This window comes from Malaclemys terrapin, chromosome 3, assembly GCF_027887155.1.
Source record: "Malaclemys terrapin pileata isolate rMalTer1 chromosome 3, rMalTer1.hap1, whole genome shotgun sequence".
NCBI lineage: Eukaryota > Metazoa > Chordata > Testudines > Emydidae > Malaclemys > Malaclemys terrapin.
In genome coordinates this window covers 27,961,213-27,975,353 of record NC_071507.1, presented here as the reverse complement: position 1 = coordinate 27,975,353, position 14,141 = coordinate 27,961,213, and the positions used below count along the sequence as shown (strand labels likewise).

General features: G+C 39.6%; 1 protein-coding gene across 3 annotated transcripts in view; it reads left to right on the top strand.

The window, feature by feature from the left end:
- Window positions 1-14,141, top strand: part of FSHR (follicle stimulating hormone receptor) — a 179,463-nt gene that overhangs the window by 76,555 nt on the left and 88,767 nt on the right. For 2 of the 3 annotated variants that reach the window (XM_054024384.1, XM_054024381.1), the window contains exon 2: window positions 3,721-3,792. The exons of the other annotated variant lie outside the window; for it this stretch is intronic. In XM_054024384.1, coding sequence (XP_053880359.1) covers window positions 3,721-3,792 — 72 coding nt within the window. The remainder of the gene's footprint in view (window positions 1-3,720; window positions 3,793-14,141) is intronic. 3 annotated transcript variants of the gene reach the window in all.

The following is a 14,141-nucleotide window of genomic DNA, read 5'->3' as shown; positions in this document are numbered from 1 at the left end:
CTGCAGCCCAAGCATCTATGCTGCAATTTTATAGTTCTGTAGCAGGAGCCCAAGTCAGCTGACATGGTCCAGCCGTAGGTGTTTTATTGCAGTGTAGACATACCTTCATTGTTGTTTGCAACAATAAGACTAACTTTATTACAGCCCAGTTAGGCACAGTTTTTTGAGAACAATTAGTCCTATTTTTTTCTAAGTGGTGTGCAAGATTTAGCTATTAAACCCCAATTAAATTTTAACTGCTACAATACATTAAAAAAAATAGTCTGATTCTGGCATCCTTACTCACACTGAGTAGCACTTTACTTGACAAAATGACTTATTCAAATCAAAGTAGCAAAGTAAGGTCCTGATTCTGCAAACACACAAGTAGCTTTACTCATATGAGTAGTGTCACTGAGTTCAATGGGTCTACTCACATGAATGTAGTTACTCGTGTGTAATTGTATGCACCACGGGTAACTAAAGGGTAGCAGAATCCAGCTCTTAAATAGAGGTATATACACATCTTGTTGCTCTGCATCCATATCAAGATGATTTGATTTTGAGTATTTCTGTACACTGGCAAAAATATATATGGCTGTTCATAGTGAGCATGCCTTCTAGAGCTCCCTAGCCAAGGATTTATTGCTACAAAAGGGTGTTTGGAACAGGTTTCGAAGTAGATCAAAGGTAAGCATTTCCCTAATTGGTTCAGCTTTGTAACACTAGGCCTACTGGGTATTTTGAAGGCTTCCATTTTATTTAGCTGAACTATGAAAGTCCAGACATAGCTTTGAATGAACTATCTTCACTGTGTTTTGGGGTAAACTTTACAAATTGCCTAATCCAGGTTAGGCCTTTTCTGGAAACTCTTTAATCCATCAACATTTGCATAATAATCTCAGTGCTGCAATTCTTATGTGACGGTGTGTATGGAAGCTATTTCAGAACAGTTTAAATTAATAATAATAATAGAATGATGAAGTCCAAAAGAGACTTAATCAATCATCTTTCACTAAATGAAAATATGAGAGGGCCAATTCATTCCTGGTATACCCCCCCATGGAAGTTAATGGAGTAAAACCGGACATGAATTTCACCCAAGGTATTTAAATATTGAACTACTTAAATTCAGAGATCTAAATGAGGAACCATATTCCACCAAAGATATGCAGCTAAATTGCAAAAATTCATTGTACTGGAATTCCAGCAAGATAATACCCTTACCCGAGATTTTGATTAAAACACGATCATCATATGGAAATTCTAGACTAATTACATAGCATAATGAGAACAGTAGATTCTATGAATACTTGATGTGAACAACGGGATAGACAGTCTCTCTAGCCTTGAAGTGCAGATTGTTAAAAGATAGATATACACTGCAATGGTGTACAGTAGGTAATATCAATCTAAGTTCCTGTTTCCAGCCCTGTACAGATATTAAAATAAGGAAACATCAATGGAAATGAAAAGATAAGTTTTAAAACAACCATTATGAAACAGTTCTTCACCCTGAGATGATAAAAGCAAGGAATTAATATTAGACGAGGTTATTGAGGCAAAACCTCTCTGGTAATTCAAGAAACAATTAGATGTCATTCCTGGAGGAAAATAGACTGAGTGAGAGAATTGCATAGTTGACATACCTGTGTGTAGCTTTTTGATTTTAAAAGGTCCCTTTTTTTCCCTTTTACGGCCAGTGCCTGTCTTTGTACCTGAAAGGATTTGAGTGTGACTTCAGTTGCCAACAGCAGTTGTAGAAATAAGGATAAATTCCTTTACCAACACAAAAACAACAAGGAGTCCTTGTGGCACCTTAGAGACTAACAAATTTATTTGGGCGTAAGCTTTCATGGGCTAAAACCTACTTCATCAGATGCATGGAGTGAAAAATACAGTAAGCAGTATAAATATTACAGCACACAACAAGATGGGAGTTGCCTTCCACGTGGGGGGTCAGTGCTAACAAGGCCAATGCAATCAAGGTGGATGTCACCCATTTCCAACAGTTGACAAAAAGGTGTGAGTATTAACAGAGGGGAAAATTACTTTTTGTAGTGACCCAGCCACTCCCAGTCTTTATTTAGGCCTAATTTGATGGTGCCCAGTTTGCAAATTAATTCCAGTTCTGCGGTTTCTCATTGAAGTCTGTTTTTGAAGTTTTTTTCTTGAAGAATTGCCACTTTTAAGTCTGTTATTGAGTGTCATGGGAGATTGAAGTGCTCTCCTACTGGTTTTGGAATGTTACAGTTCTTGATGTCTGATTTGTGTCCATTTATTCTTTTGCATAGAGACTGTCTGGTTTGGCCAATGTACATGGCAGAGGGGCATTGCTGGTACATGATGGCATATATCACATTGGTAGATGTGCAGGTGAATGAGCCCTTGATGGTGTGGCTGATGTGGTTAGGTCCTATGATGGTGTCCTTTGAATAGATATGGGTCAGGTCCCAGGAACCAATCCCTGCAACAAATCCCGTTGCTAACTCTGTCAGCATCTGGCTCCTCGCTTTTGCTGATACAGACTAACAGGGCTACCATTCTGAAACCTTTATCAACACACTGTATGATGTGTGGCTCATTCCCTCTATATCACAGCTTCTTGTCCTGGCTTCTAACACATAATGGCCTATAGGGTAGTATTATGTAACCTGATAGGTAATTTTAGCATAAATAATTCTTTATTTTTTCACTTCAATAAATAAATAAATTTGTGGGGAAAAGCCATTAATTAGGATAATGTTATTTATCCAAGGACCAATAGATACCCCTCCTTTTTGTTTGTCAAGCACTACAGCAAATTTCTGTACTTTTTCTGTGTTTACTGTGCTAAAAGAGATGAACCTTCATTAGTAGAAGGGGCCTAAAGCAGTGCACTGACATTTATGTTCTTCCTAAATTCCCCTTCCCCCCCTCCCCCCCCCCCCCGGCGAGGTCTGTTAAAAAATGTATTAAAACATTCTCTGGGTCAATGTGGGAAAGAGTCTTCCATGAACCATGCAGTACTTTCTAAAGTTCTCATTAGTTCCACAACCATTCTGTGGAATACTGTGCGTAATTATCAGCACAAACTGTCAAACACAGTATTCCCTATAGAGTCCTAAAGTTACATCCACAGCAGATATTACCTGACATGCTATTGTCTGTGCACTTCTATTATTTAGGGTCAGATTGTGGCCTGACTTGTGTGGCTATGCAAGGTACAGGGAGTATAAGGCAACCCGTTAGTGCTTTGTGTCAGTGACTCATCCCACCACTCACAGTGCAGAAGATGAATAAGGCCCCACAGAACCATTTCATCCACCACCACATGCAGGTGGGTGGGAAAGGGCAGGAGGGGATGGGGAATGTCTCCATCCCCTGCCTCACAATGCATTGGCCAGCATAGCTGTCCCAGGTATGGACCCAGAACTGTTTACTCCCTGCCAAAGCAGTGGAGACCAAAGGGAAATTGTGACTCATTGAGTGACATTTGACCTCCTGGGATGCTTCAGTGGCAGCACAACAGCATGTTGCCCCTTGCTCAAGGCTAACTGTTAATGCGTAAGGCCTACATGGGGAGTTATCCATATTGATTATGACAATGACAGCTTAAACTGTAAATTCTTCAGGGCAAAAAATCTTCTCTGCCTCTGTGTGCCATCCAGAGAACAGTGTATCCGCAATCCTGACTGGGGCCACTGGGCAGTATTGTGATATACATAATAAATAATCAGCATGAATTTTCTTTATTTTCAGGAGATTTGTCCTCACCAAGGTGAGAGTCATTGCAAAAGGAGCTTTCTCAGGACTTGGTGACCTAGAGAAAATGTACGTATTGCATTCACTAGGAACCAAACTGTGTTATTTTAAACAGTGATTTGGTTGCAGATCCTTTTACTGCCCTGTTCTGCAAACAAGCCACTTTCTCTCTGCACTGCAGGAATATGTTTTTCATCTAGTTACAGATCTGTGAAAAATTGAAACAATAAAGATAAACCAGCATTCCAAAACAACATTGTCACAAATACATCTGCAAGAAATAGCGTCTGGGCAAGGGTTGAGATCAGCACACAATGTCAGCATAATTAATGAGTAAAATGTCATGGCAAAAATCCATGGGAATCTGAACAATCTGAGAATTCTGTGCTTCATTACAGTATGTCAACTCTCACTCAGCACCACTGTTCAGAACTATGGGTCAGCCAATTTCTGTTTCCAATAATTGGACTAGTTTGCTGTATGTTTTATGGAGAGCAAGGGGAGTTACTGATTTGTGCTGAGATTTTACAAAGCCACCCACAGGATAGAGACATCCACTTCCTATTAATTGTAGTGCTCAGATACCGTGATGAATAAGTATATATAATTACAGAACTGCTATTAATTGGTATGATTAATTATGAGTGTAATTAATCTGGTAAATGGGTGTGTAATGCATGCAATTCTGTACTATTTTTGTGGCACAGCCTCATTCCTAGTGCACCTCCACCAATGGAGGAAAAAGAACAAGTAGTCTGTCCAGTGTTCTTTTGCTGTAGAAAGTCATAGACTCAGCTTATGAGACCAGAAGGGACTATTGTGATCATCTACTCTGTTTCCCTACTTGGCTCCTGGCTTCTCACCATCCTCCTTGTCCCAGCTCCCGGAATGTTGCCTCCACCATGCTGTTCATTCTTACATGCAACCCTTTGACTTTCTCTTGAGACTAAATCCCTCTGCCCAGTAGTATCATTTTGTTTGTCCAGTTCACTAAGCATCACAGAGCCTATCATGGCAGACTCCCTGATTCATCAAGGGAATTAAACATTTGCTTAACTCTAAGCATGTTGGTGGTATCATCCCAATTTAGCAAAACACTTAAAGAATATGCTTAAGTCTCACTGGAAGAGGGGAAAAAAACCTATTTGAGTGGCAGTTGTGAGTTTTCTGTTACACACTGTAATGTGACTTCAGACCCTTAGCAAAATAACATGTTTGATTTGGATTAAATGTGTTTTCCCCTCTTATTTCCAATTGAACTCCCAAATGAAGTCAATATAAAAGCTTCCAATTCGCCTCATACAATTAGACTGGGCTCTTCATGAAAATAATGTTTGTTTGTTTTTTCTTGTAAAAGAGGATGAAATAATAAATTGACTTTTTGACTAAGAATCAGTTACACATTTCTCTATAACAACCCACCAGTGCAGCCTCAGGTATGAAGTAGTAGAGGGTGATAGTGTAGCCCAGACTTCATGGCCCATTCAATGTTCGTCTTTCTTTTCACACTGCCAGTGTTGATACCAATTAATGCCAGAAGTGCTTTTGTGGAAGTGGACTGCATACAGACCATCAGCACACTTCAACGGAAGTCACTGAACAGTGGTCACAAATTAACAGCTTTCAATCATGAACAAAAAGGGCTGAATTTTGAACTGATACAATATGTCCCATCTGCACCATAACGTGTAACTACCACCATGTTGGGGTACCTGATTATAACTCAGTAGTTCTTAACACATTTCAAATACTGTTTGGTCTTTTAGCTTAGTTGAGATCCTCATCAGAGCTCATGTTCACAGTTCAGGAACATAGTTAAAACTAGGGCTGTCAATTTAATCGCAGTAACTCACACAATTAACTCAAAATTAATTGTGGTTAAAAAAATTACTCATGATTAATCGCGGTTTTAATCACACTGTTAAACAATAGAATACCAATTGAAATGTATTAAATATTTTGGGATGTTTTTCTACATTTTCAAATATATTGATTTCAGTTACAACACAGAATACGAAGTGTACACTGCTCACTTTATATTATTTTTTATTACAAATATTTGCACTGTAAAAATGATGAGATAGTATTTTTCAGTTCACCTCATACAAGTACTGTAGTGTAATCTCTTTATCGTTAAAATGGAACTTACAAATGTAGATACTTTTTGTTACATAACTTCACTCAAAAACAAAACAATGAAAAACTTTAGAGCCTACAAGTCCACTCAGTACTACTACTTGTTCAGCCAATCGCTAAGACAAACAAGTTTGTTTACATTTACAGGAGATAATGCTGCTAATGCTTCATATGCCCCTTCATGCTTCAGCCATTCCAGAGGACATGCTTCCATACTGATGATGCTAGTTTTAAAAAAAAAGTGTTAATTAAATTTGTGACTGAACTCCTTGGGGGGGAATTGTATGTCTCTGGCTCTGTTTTACCCGCATACTGCCATATATTTCATGTTATACTAGTCTCGGATGATGACTCAGCACATGTTGCTAATTTTAAGAACACTTTCACTGCAGATGTGACAAAATGCAAAGAAGGTACCAATATGAGATTTCTAAAGATCACTACAGTACTCAACACAAGGTTTAAGAATCTAAAATGCCTTCCAAAATCTGTTGGGGACGAGTTGTGGAGCATGCTTTCAGAAGTCTTAAAAGAGCAACACTCCGATGTGGAAACTACAGAACCCGAACCACCAAAAAAGAAAAACAACCTTCTGCTGGTGGCATCTGACTCAACTTATGAAAATGAACATGTGTTTTGGATTGTTATTGAGCAGAACCTGTCATCAGCATGGACACATGTCCTCTGGAATGGTGGATGAAGCATGAAGGGACATGTGACTCTTTAGTGCAGCTGATGTAAATATCTTGCAATGCTGGCTGCAACAGTGCCATGTGAATGCCTGTTCTCACTCTCAGGTGACATTGTAAACCAGAAGCGGGCAGCATTATCTCCTACAACTGTAAACAAACTTCTTTGTCTTAGCTATTGGCTGAACAAGAAATAGAATATCTCCATTAATTTAAGCCTACTCAGTCCTATTTCCTAGAACTGGAAGGGACCTTGAAAGGTCATCAAGTCCAGCCCCCTGCTTTCATTAGCAGGACCAAGTACTGATTTTGCCCCACATCCCTAAGTGGGCTCCCTCAAGAATTGAACTCACAACCCCAGGTTTAGCAGGCCAATGCTCAAACCACTGAGCTATCCTTCCCCCCCTAGGCTTGTAGGTTCCAAAGTTTTACACTGTTTTATTTTTGAGTGCAGTTATTTTTTGGACATAATTCTACATTTGTAAGTTCAGCATTCATGATAGAGATTGCACTGCAGTACTTGTATTATGTGAATTGAAAAATACTATTTTTTTGTTTTTACAGTGCAAATATTTGTAATAAAAGTAATAAAGTGAGCACTGTATTCTTTGTATTCTGTGTTGTAATTGAAATAAATATATTTGAAAATATTTAAATAAATGGTATTCTATTATTGTTTAGCAGTGTGACTACTCGTGCTTAATTTTTTTTAATCACTTAACAGCCCTAGTTAAAACACAATTTGGCCCACTTACACAGCAAGATCAAACCTGTTTAAACTATGTGGGGAGGAAAATTGCATTGCAGTCAAGGGGCATCTATACAGAAGTTATTGGTGCAGATGGGCCCATAAAAGGGAACCTTATAGCAATACTCTGAGACATCTGTTCACCCAAGCTAGAGGACCTGATTCTCCCCTGCTTTACTCCAGCTGCTTTACATCAGTGCATTGAACTCAATGAGAATTAAATTGGAGTAACACAATAGCTAATCTGACCTACTAAATTTTATTTCAAAGGATTTCCTGCACTATTTAGTTGCTCATCACTTGAATGCAGCAAACAGTCATCATTTTGTATGGTCATGGAATTCACCAGTTAGGAATAAAATAGCTCTGATCATGCAGTTTTGCTGGCATTCACTTCTAACAGACTCTGCTGGTTTCCTTTTCTGTTTGGTATTTGCAGAACATTATTAAAGTCATTGGACTGTGAAGTGGCTTGCAAAGTGGGTTGTAAACTGTTTACATGGTCTTTAATTACTCAGAAACCATATGTCAGAGCTATATAAAGTGTGACGATATTGAATATGGTGTCTGTGACAAAGTGGTGATTTATCATAAACAAAAAAAAATATATGGAGATGAGCTCAGTTTGAAAATACAACTTTGTGCTATTATAACTCTGGGGGAAAAAACGGTTTATAATAAAATATCTTTGAAAATAGAAGTGTGATTAATATGTAAATGAGACAAATCAACATCAACAGGGATGTTGTATATGCAGATGAGCAGGCAAGCAGTTACAATATGATATAGCTCACGAATCATAAATATAACCCATATATCATTCATTGCAAATATTCATGATAACACAGGGACAAAAAAGTATATAATCAAATGATATATTTGCATATAAAAATAGAACCCTGAATGAAAGCCTTTTTTCTCGCACAGGATCATGCACAAAAAAGAAGATTAAAGCAAACTGAAGGCAATTTAAAGGAAACAGCTATTAATAATGTGATATCTCAATGTGGTCAAATTTGGTTTGCCTGATGCATACAAATTAGATACTTTCCTATACTGTACATACTGTGCTTGCATGGAACTGAAAGATTAAAAATCAAGAAACTGACTAAATTTGCTGAATATATTAGTGAATGAGACATGTAAGGGAAAAATCAGATTTCCAAAGCCTAAAAAACCATTTAAATTTATTTATAATGTGGCTAATAGAGCGATGGGTCAGAACCATTTGTAACTGTGCTTTTGAGAATGCGGTTGGTTTTAAGGGCCATAATTTAGCAGGCAATTACCTACCTTGGACACCAGCTTACCTGCTATTAGTAGTGGAGCTGTCGCAGAGAGAGGGCCTCCCAGTATATTGAAGTATTCTGGGAAACTAGGGCGGGGGAAAATAGATGGTCCTCCAGAAAATCTGGATAAGAATCCTAAGTCTTATACTCTCATTCAAACTCAAAGTTTTTATTAGGGCCATCAGACCTGTATTTAACAAAAAATTAGGGATATAAGGGAATTTATTTTCTCACAGAAAGCTATTTCAAAGAATGAGAGATCTAAACAGCAACTTAACCAGCTTGGAAACAGATCTTCTCACAAGCACTGGTTTCTCTTCATCTCCCCACTAATGTCCTTCACCTGTAGTCTAGACGTACCATCTATGGATAAGAGTCTAATTTTGTCACTAGGCCTATTCAGTCCCTTAGCTTCCCTACTGAGACTACCAACGAAGTGACAATTAGTGCCATATCAATTATATTGATCTAGTAGAAACAAGACATGACTGAGACCACCAATTTATTTTATAGAAGGCAACCAAGCAGCTGTACAGTGCTAAGAATTCTTAGTCACTTCCATCCTGGCTGAAATTTGAAGCTATCCAGTCTCCCATAAATGTTCATTCCACAAAATCCCAATCCCAAACTCACTGAAGTTGAAGACTCTTTCCACTGATTTCAGTGGGCTTTGGATTAGAACCAACTGCATTTATCTAAAACCAAGTGATTGCTGAATCAAAGCATTAAATGGCAAGTTTCATGAAGACAATGTGCTTGCCATGGCTGGAAATTGGCACACAGGATAGTGTCACTAGTAGTAAGTTTTTTTTGTTTGTTTGTTTTTTAATGTATTTAGCATTCTTGTTTCAAAGATTATCAGTTGTAATTAGTTGCAACTTCACACAGACCCAGCATGGGCTTATATTTACACATGGGGACAATCTTACACCACTGAATTTAGTGCATGTCCCAAATAAAGGGTAGAACATACATCATCAGGCAAGGATGGGCAGCCTGAGTCTGGTGCTACCAAGAATGTGTCAGTTTTGGAAATTGCAATGTTGCCAGTCCTCTTTATTTTTCCTTTTGAATTTATTGTGTACCGCATCTTTTGGTAGTGGTGGGGCAGGTTAAAAAGAAAATAGTAATTTGAATTATTTTGAGAGGACTTTTAGAACATGAACTTCACAGACCCTTGGAAACAGGTTCTAGATAGCAGAGACATTCTGGACAATTATGGTTCCTCTGACCTACGATCTTTGAAAAAAAGGCAGAATATGGATTTGCAGGAGTTGTTGTGATATATCAGGTAAACATGCATCCACAAAAGTATTAAACACCACAAAGTGTAAGGGAGAGAAGCTATACATGGCATTTATAGCAAAATGCATAAAGATCATGCCTTTCACAATAAATATTCAAGGGTTTAACACCATGTGTTTTATATTCTAGTTTACCTTGTTGGAGGTTTCGTATCATTTTCTGTATCATGAGAATAGATAGAAATGCAAATAAACCTGCTACTGCATTTACATGACTCTAAATATGTATTTTCTCTCAGGCAATAGAGAACTATGTTTTGTTTTTTAAGTGAGGGTTTTTACATAAACCAACAAATGCATGGAAATTCAAAGTTAAAACTGACATGCCAGAGACTGAGTATCTCATGGGTCTGATGATTTAAAATGGAACTTTTTATGCCTGATTCACTATCTGGAATCAGTATAAGTCAACAGTGACTGAAGATTGCTACCATCCAATAAATATTTGATAATCTGTGTGTCATGAATAATCACAGATCTTGGTCCTGTTCCTCCTGGTCAGATTCCACATACCAAATAACAGCATCACAGTTGCAGTTTGAGCACTGAGGCCAAGGACTGAATGGGCAGAAGGACTGAACATGCTCTTCGGAAACCTAGAAGTGACACTTCCTCCTCTAATCATAGAATATCAGCGTTGGAAGGGACCTCAGGAGGTCATCTAGTAAAACCCCTTGCTCAAAGCAGGATCAATTCCCAACTAAATCATCCCAGGCAGGGCTTTGTCAAGCCTGACCTTAAAAACCTCTAAGGAAGGAGATTCCACCATCTCCCTAAGTAACCCATTCCAGTGCTTCACCACCCTCCTAGTGAAAAAGTTTTTCCTAATATCCAACCTAAACATCCCCCACTGCAATTTGGGACCATTACTCCTTGTTCTGTCATCTGGTACCACTGAGAACAGTCTAGATCCATCTTCTTTGGAACCCCCTTTCAGGTAGTTGAAAGCAGCTATCAAATCCCACCTCATTCTTCTCTTCTGCAAACTAAACAATCCCAGTTCCTTCAGTCTCTCATCATAAGTCATGTGCTTCAGCCCCCTAATCATTTTTGTTGCCCTCTGCTGGACTCTTTCCAATTTTTCCACTTCCTTCTTGTACGGTGGGGCCCAAAACTGGACACAGTACTCCAAATGAGGCTTCACCAATGTCGAATAGAGGGGAATGATCACGTCCCTCAATCTGCTGGCAATGGCCCTACTTATACAGCCCAAAATGCCATTGGATTTCTTGGCAACAAGGGCACACTATCAATTCATATCCAGCTTCTCATCCACTGTAACCCCTAGGTCCTTTTGTGCAGCACTGCTGCCTAGCCATTCGGTCCCTAGTCTGTAGCAGTGCATAGGATTCTTCTGTCCTAAGTGCAGGACTCTGCACTTGTCCTTCTTGAACCTCATCAGGTTTCCTTTGGCCCAATCCTCTAATTTGTCTATGTCCCTCTGTATCCTATCCCTACTTTCCAGCATATCTACCACGCCTCCCAGTTTAGTGTCATCTGCAAACTTGCTGAGAGTGGAGTCCACAACATCCTCCAGATCATTAATGAAGATATTGAACAAAACCGGCCCCAGGACTGACCCTTGGGGCACTCCGCTTGATACCGGCTGCCAACTAGACATGGAGCTATTGATCACTACCCGTTGAGCCCGACCATCTAGCCAGCTTTCTATCCACCTTATAGTCCATTCATCCAGCCCATACTTCTTTCACTTGCTGGCAAGATTACTGTGGGAGACCATATCAAAAGCTTTGCTAAAGTTAAGGAATAACACGTCCACTGCTTTCTCCTCATCCACAGACCCAGTTATCTCCTCATAGAAGACAATTAGGTTAGTCAGGCATGACTTGCCTTTGGTGAATCCATGCTGACTGTTCCTGATCACTTTCCTCTCCTCTAAGTGCTTCAGAACTGATTCCTTGAGGACCTGCTCCATGATTTTTCCAGGGACTGAGATGAGGCTGACTGGCCTGTAGTTCCCTGGATCCTCCTCCTTCCCTTTTTTAATGATGGGCACTACATTAGCCCTTTTCCAGTCATCCGGGACCTCCCCCGATCGCCATGAGTTTTCAAAGATAATGGCCAATGGCTCTGCAATCACATCCACCAACTCCGTTAGCACCCTCAGATGTAGCGCATCCGGCCCCATGGATTTGTACTCATCCAGCTGTTTTAAAGAGTCCCAAACCACTTCTTTCTCCACAGAGGGCTGGTCACCTCCTCTCCATGCTGTGCTGCCCAGTGCAGCAGTCTGGGAGCTGACCTTGTTTGTGAAGACAGAGGCAAAAAAAGCATTGAGTACATTAGCTCTTTCCACATCCTCTGTCACTAGGTTGCGTCCCTCATTCAGTAAGGGGCCCACACTTTCCTTGACTTTCTTCTTGTTGCTAACATACCTGAAGAAACCCTTCTTGTTACTCTTAACATATCTTGCTAGCTGCAACTCCAAGTGTGATTTGGCCTTCCTGATTTCACTCCTGCATACCTGACCAATATTTTTATAAAAAGAAGAACAGGAGTACTTGTGGCACCTTAGAGACTATTTTTATACTCTAAAATACTGGAATATTTTTATACTCCTCCCTAGTCATTTGTCCAATTTTCCACTTCTTGTAAGCTTCTTTTTTGTGTTTAAGATCAGCAAGGATTTCACTGTTAAACCAAGCTGGTCACTGGCCATATTTACTATTCTTTCTACACATTGAGTGTAGAAATGTGTAGAAAGAAAAGTCCTGAAACCTCAATAAGGATTCTTTAAAATACAGCCAGCTCTCCTGGACTCCTTTCCCCCTCACGTTATTCTCCCAGGGGATTCTGCCCATCAGTTCCCTGAGGGAGTCAAAGTCTGCTTTTCTGAAGTCCAGGGTCCTTATTCTGCTGCTCTCCTTTCTTCCCTGTGTCAGGATACTGAACTCAACCATCTCTCCCATGGTCACTGCCTCCCAGATTCCCATCCACTTTTGCTTCCCCTACTAATTCTTCCCTGTTTGTGAGCAGCAGGTCAAGAAGAGCTCTGCCCCTACTTGGTACTTCTAGCACTTGCACCAGGCAGTTGTCCCCTACACTTTCCAAAAACTTCCTGGATTGTCTGTGCCCCGCTGTATTGCTCTCCCAGCAGATATCAGGGTGATTAAAGTCTCCCATGAGAACCAGGGCCTGCGATCTAGTAACTTCTGTTAGTTGCTGGAAGAAAGCCTTGTCCATCTCATCACCCTGGTCTGATGGTCTATAGCAGACTCCCACCACGACATCACCCTTGTTGCTCACACTTCTAAACTTAATCCCTAGAGATAATACCTCTGATTCAGGCCTGTAGTTCAATAGCAAAACAATGTAAGGAAGCTTACATTGCCACTATACATATATACATACGTACATGCATATATACATACATACAAAGACCGAAGCACTGTATTTGCTCTGTTAGAAACAGTGTCCTGTATTGCATGCGCACACACAGATGATCATAGAATCATCACCTCCCCTGACACCACACACTTCCCTTTGAAGTTTATTCCTATATTGGCTGGGTGAATGGCTATGCTCCAGTTTCCCAAGTGTTCCACAATACACTGTCAGTGGAAAACCTAGACTGAAATTCATTTTGCTGCTGTTTGTCAATGTGATTGGATTTGGTTGAGTTGTATATTGTTCAGGCTTAAATTCTCAAGATGTGGGGCCACTACCAACAATGCTCTGTCTCCAGCTCCTGCAAATACTCCTTTTAGGATAGTTATCTTAAATTTTCTGCATGTAAGAACACAGGTGGCATGTTGTTATCTTAATTAAGTTTATTGTCCGGGAATAAAGGATATGTGCTGTATTCGAAATGTAATCAATAATGGATTAAGACTATCTTTTTAAAATTTTAATCTGTAGAATAATTGTGCTACAACGCCACCTGGTATTCTGCCTTTTCTTGCCAAGGCCTATCTGTGGGAGAGACCTTGAAGTTTGTGTTACTCTTGTCATTCCTCACAGACATACAGAAAAGTGAACTGCTCTTTAATTACCACTGCCAGCAACTCACAATTGATGTCCAAGAGCAGAGATTTCAGTCAGAGTATTATAATATTCCCATGAATACATAGGTATCTGTAATTTTCACTCCATGCATCTGAAGGTGTGGGGTTTTTTACCCATGGAAGCTTATGCCCAAATAAATCTGTTAGTCTTTAAGGTGTCACCGAACTCCTCGTTGTTTCAGTAAATACATAACATCTCCACCTAACCTGATCTCCGTGATTTTGCT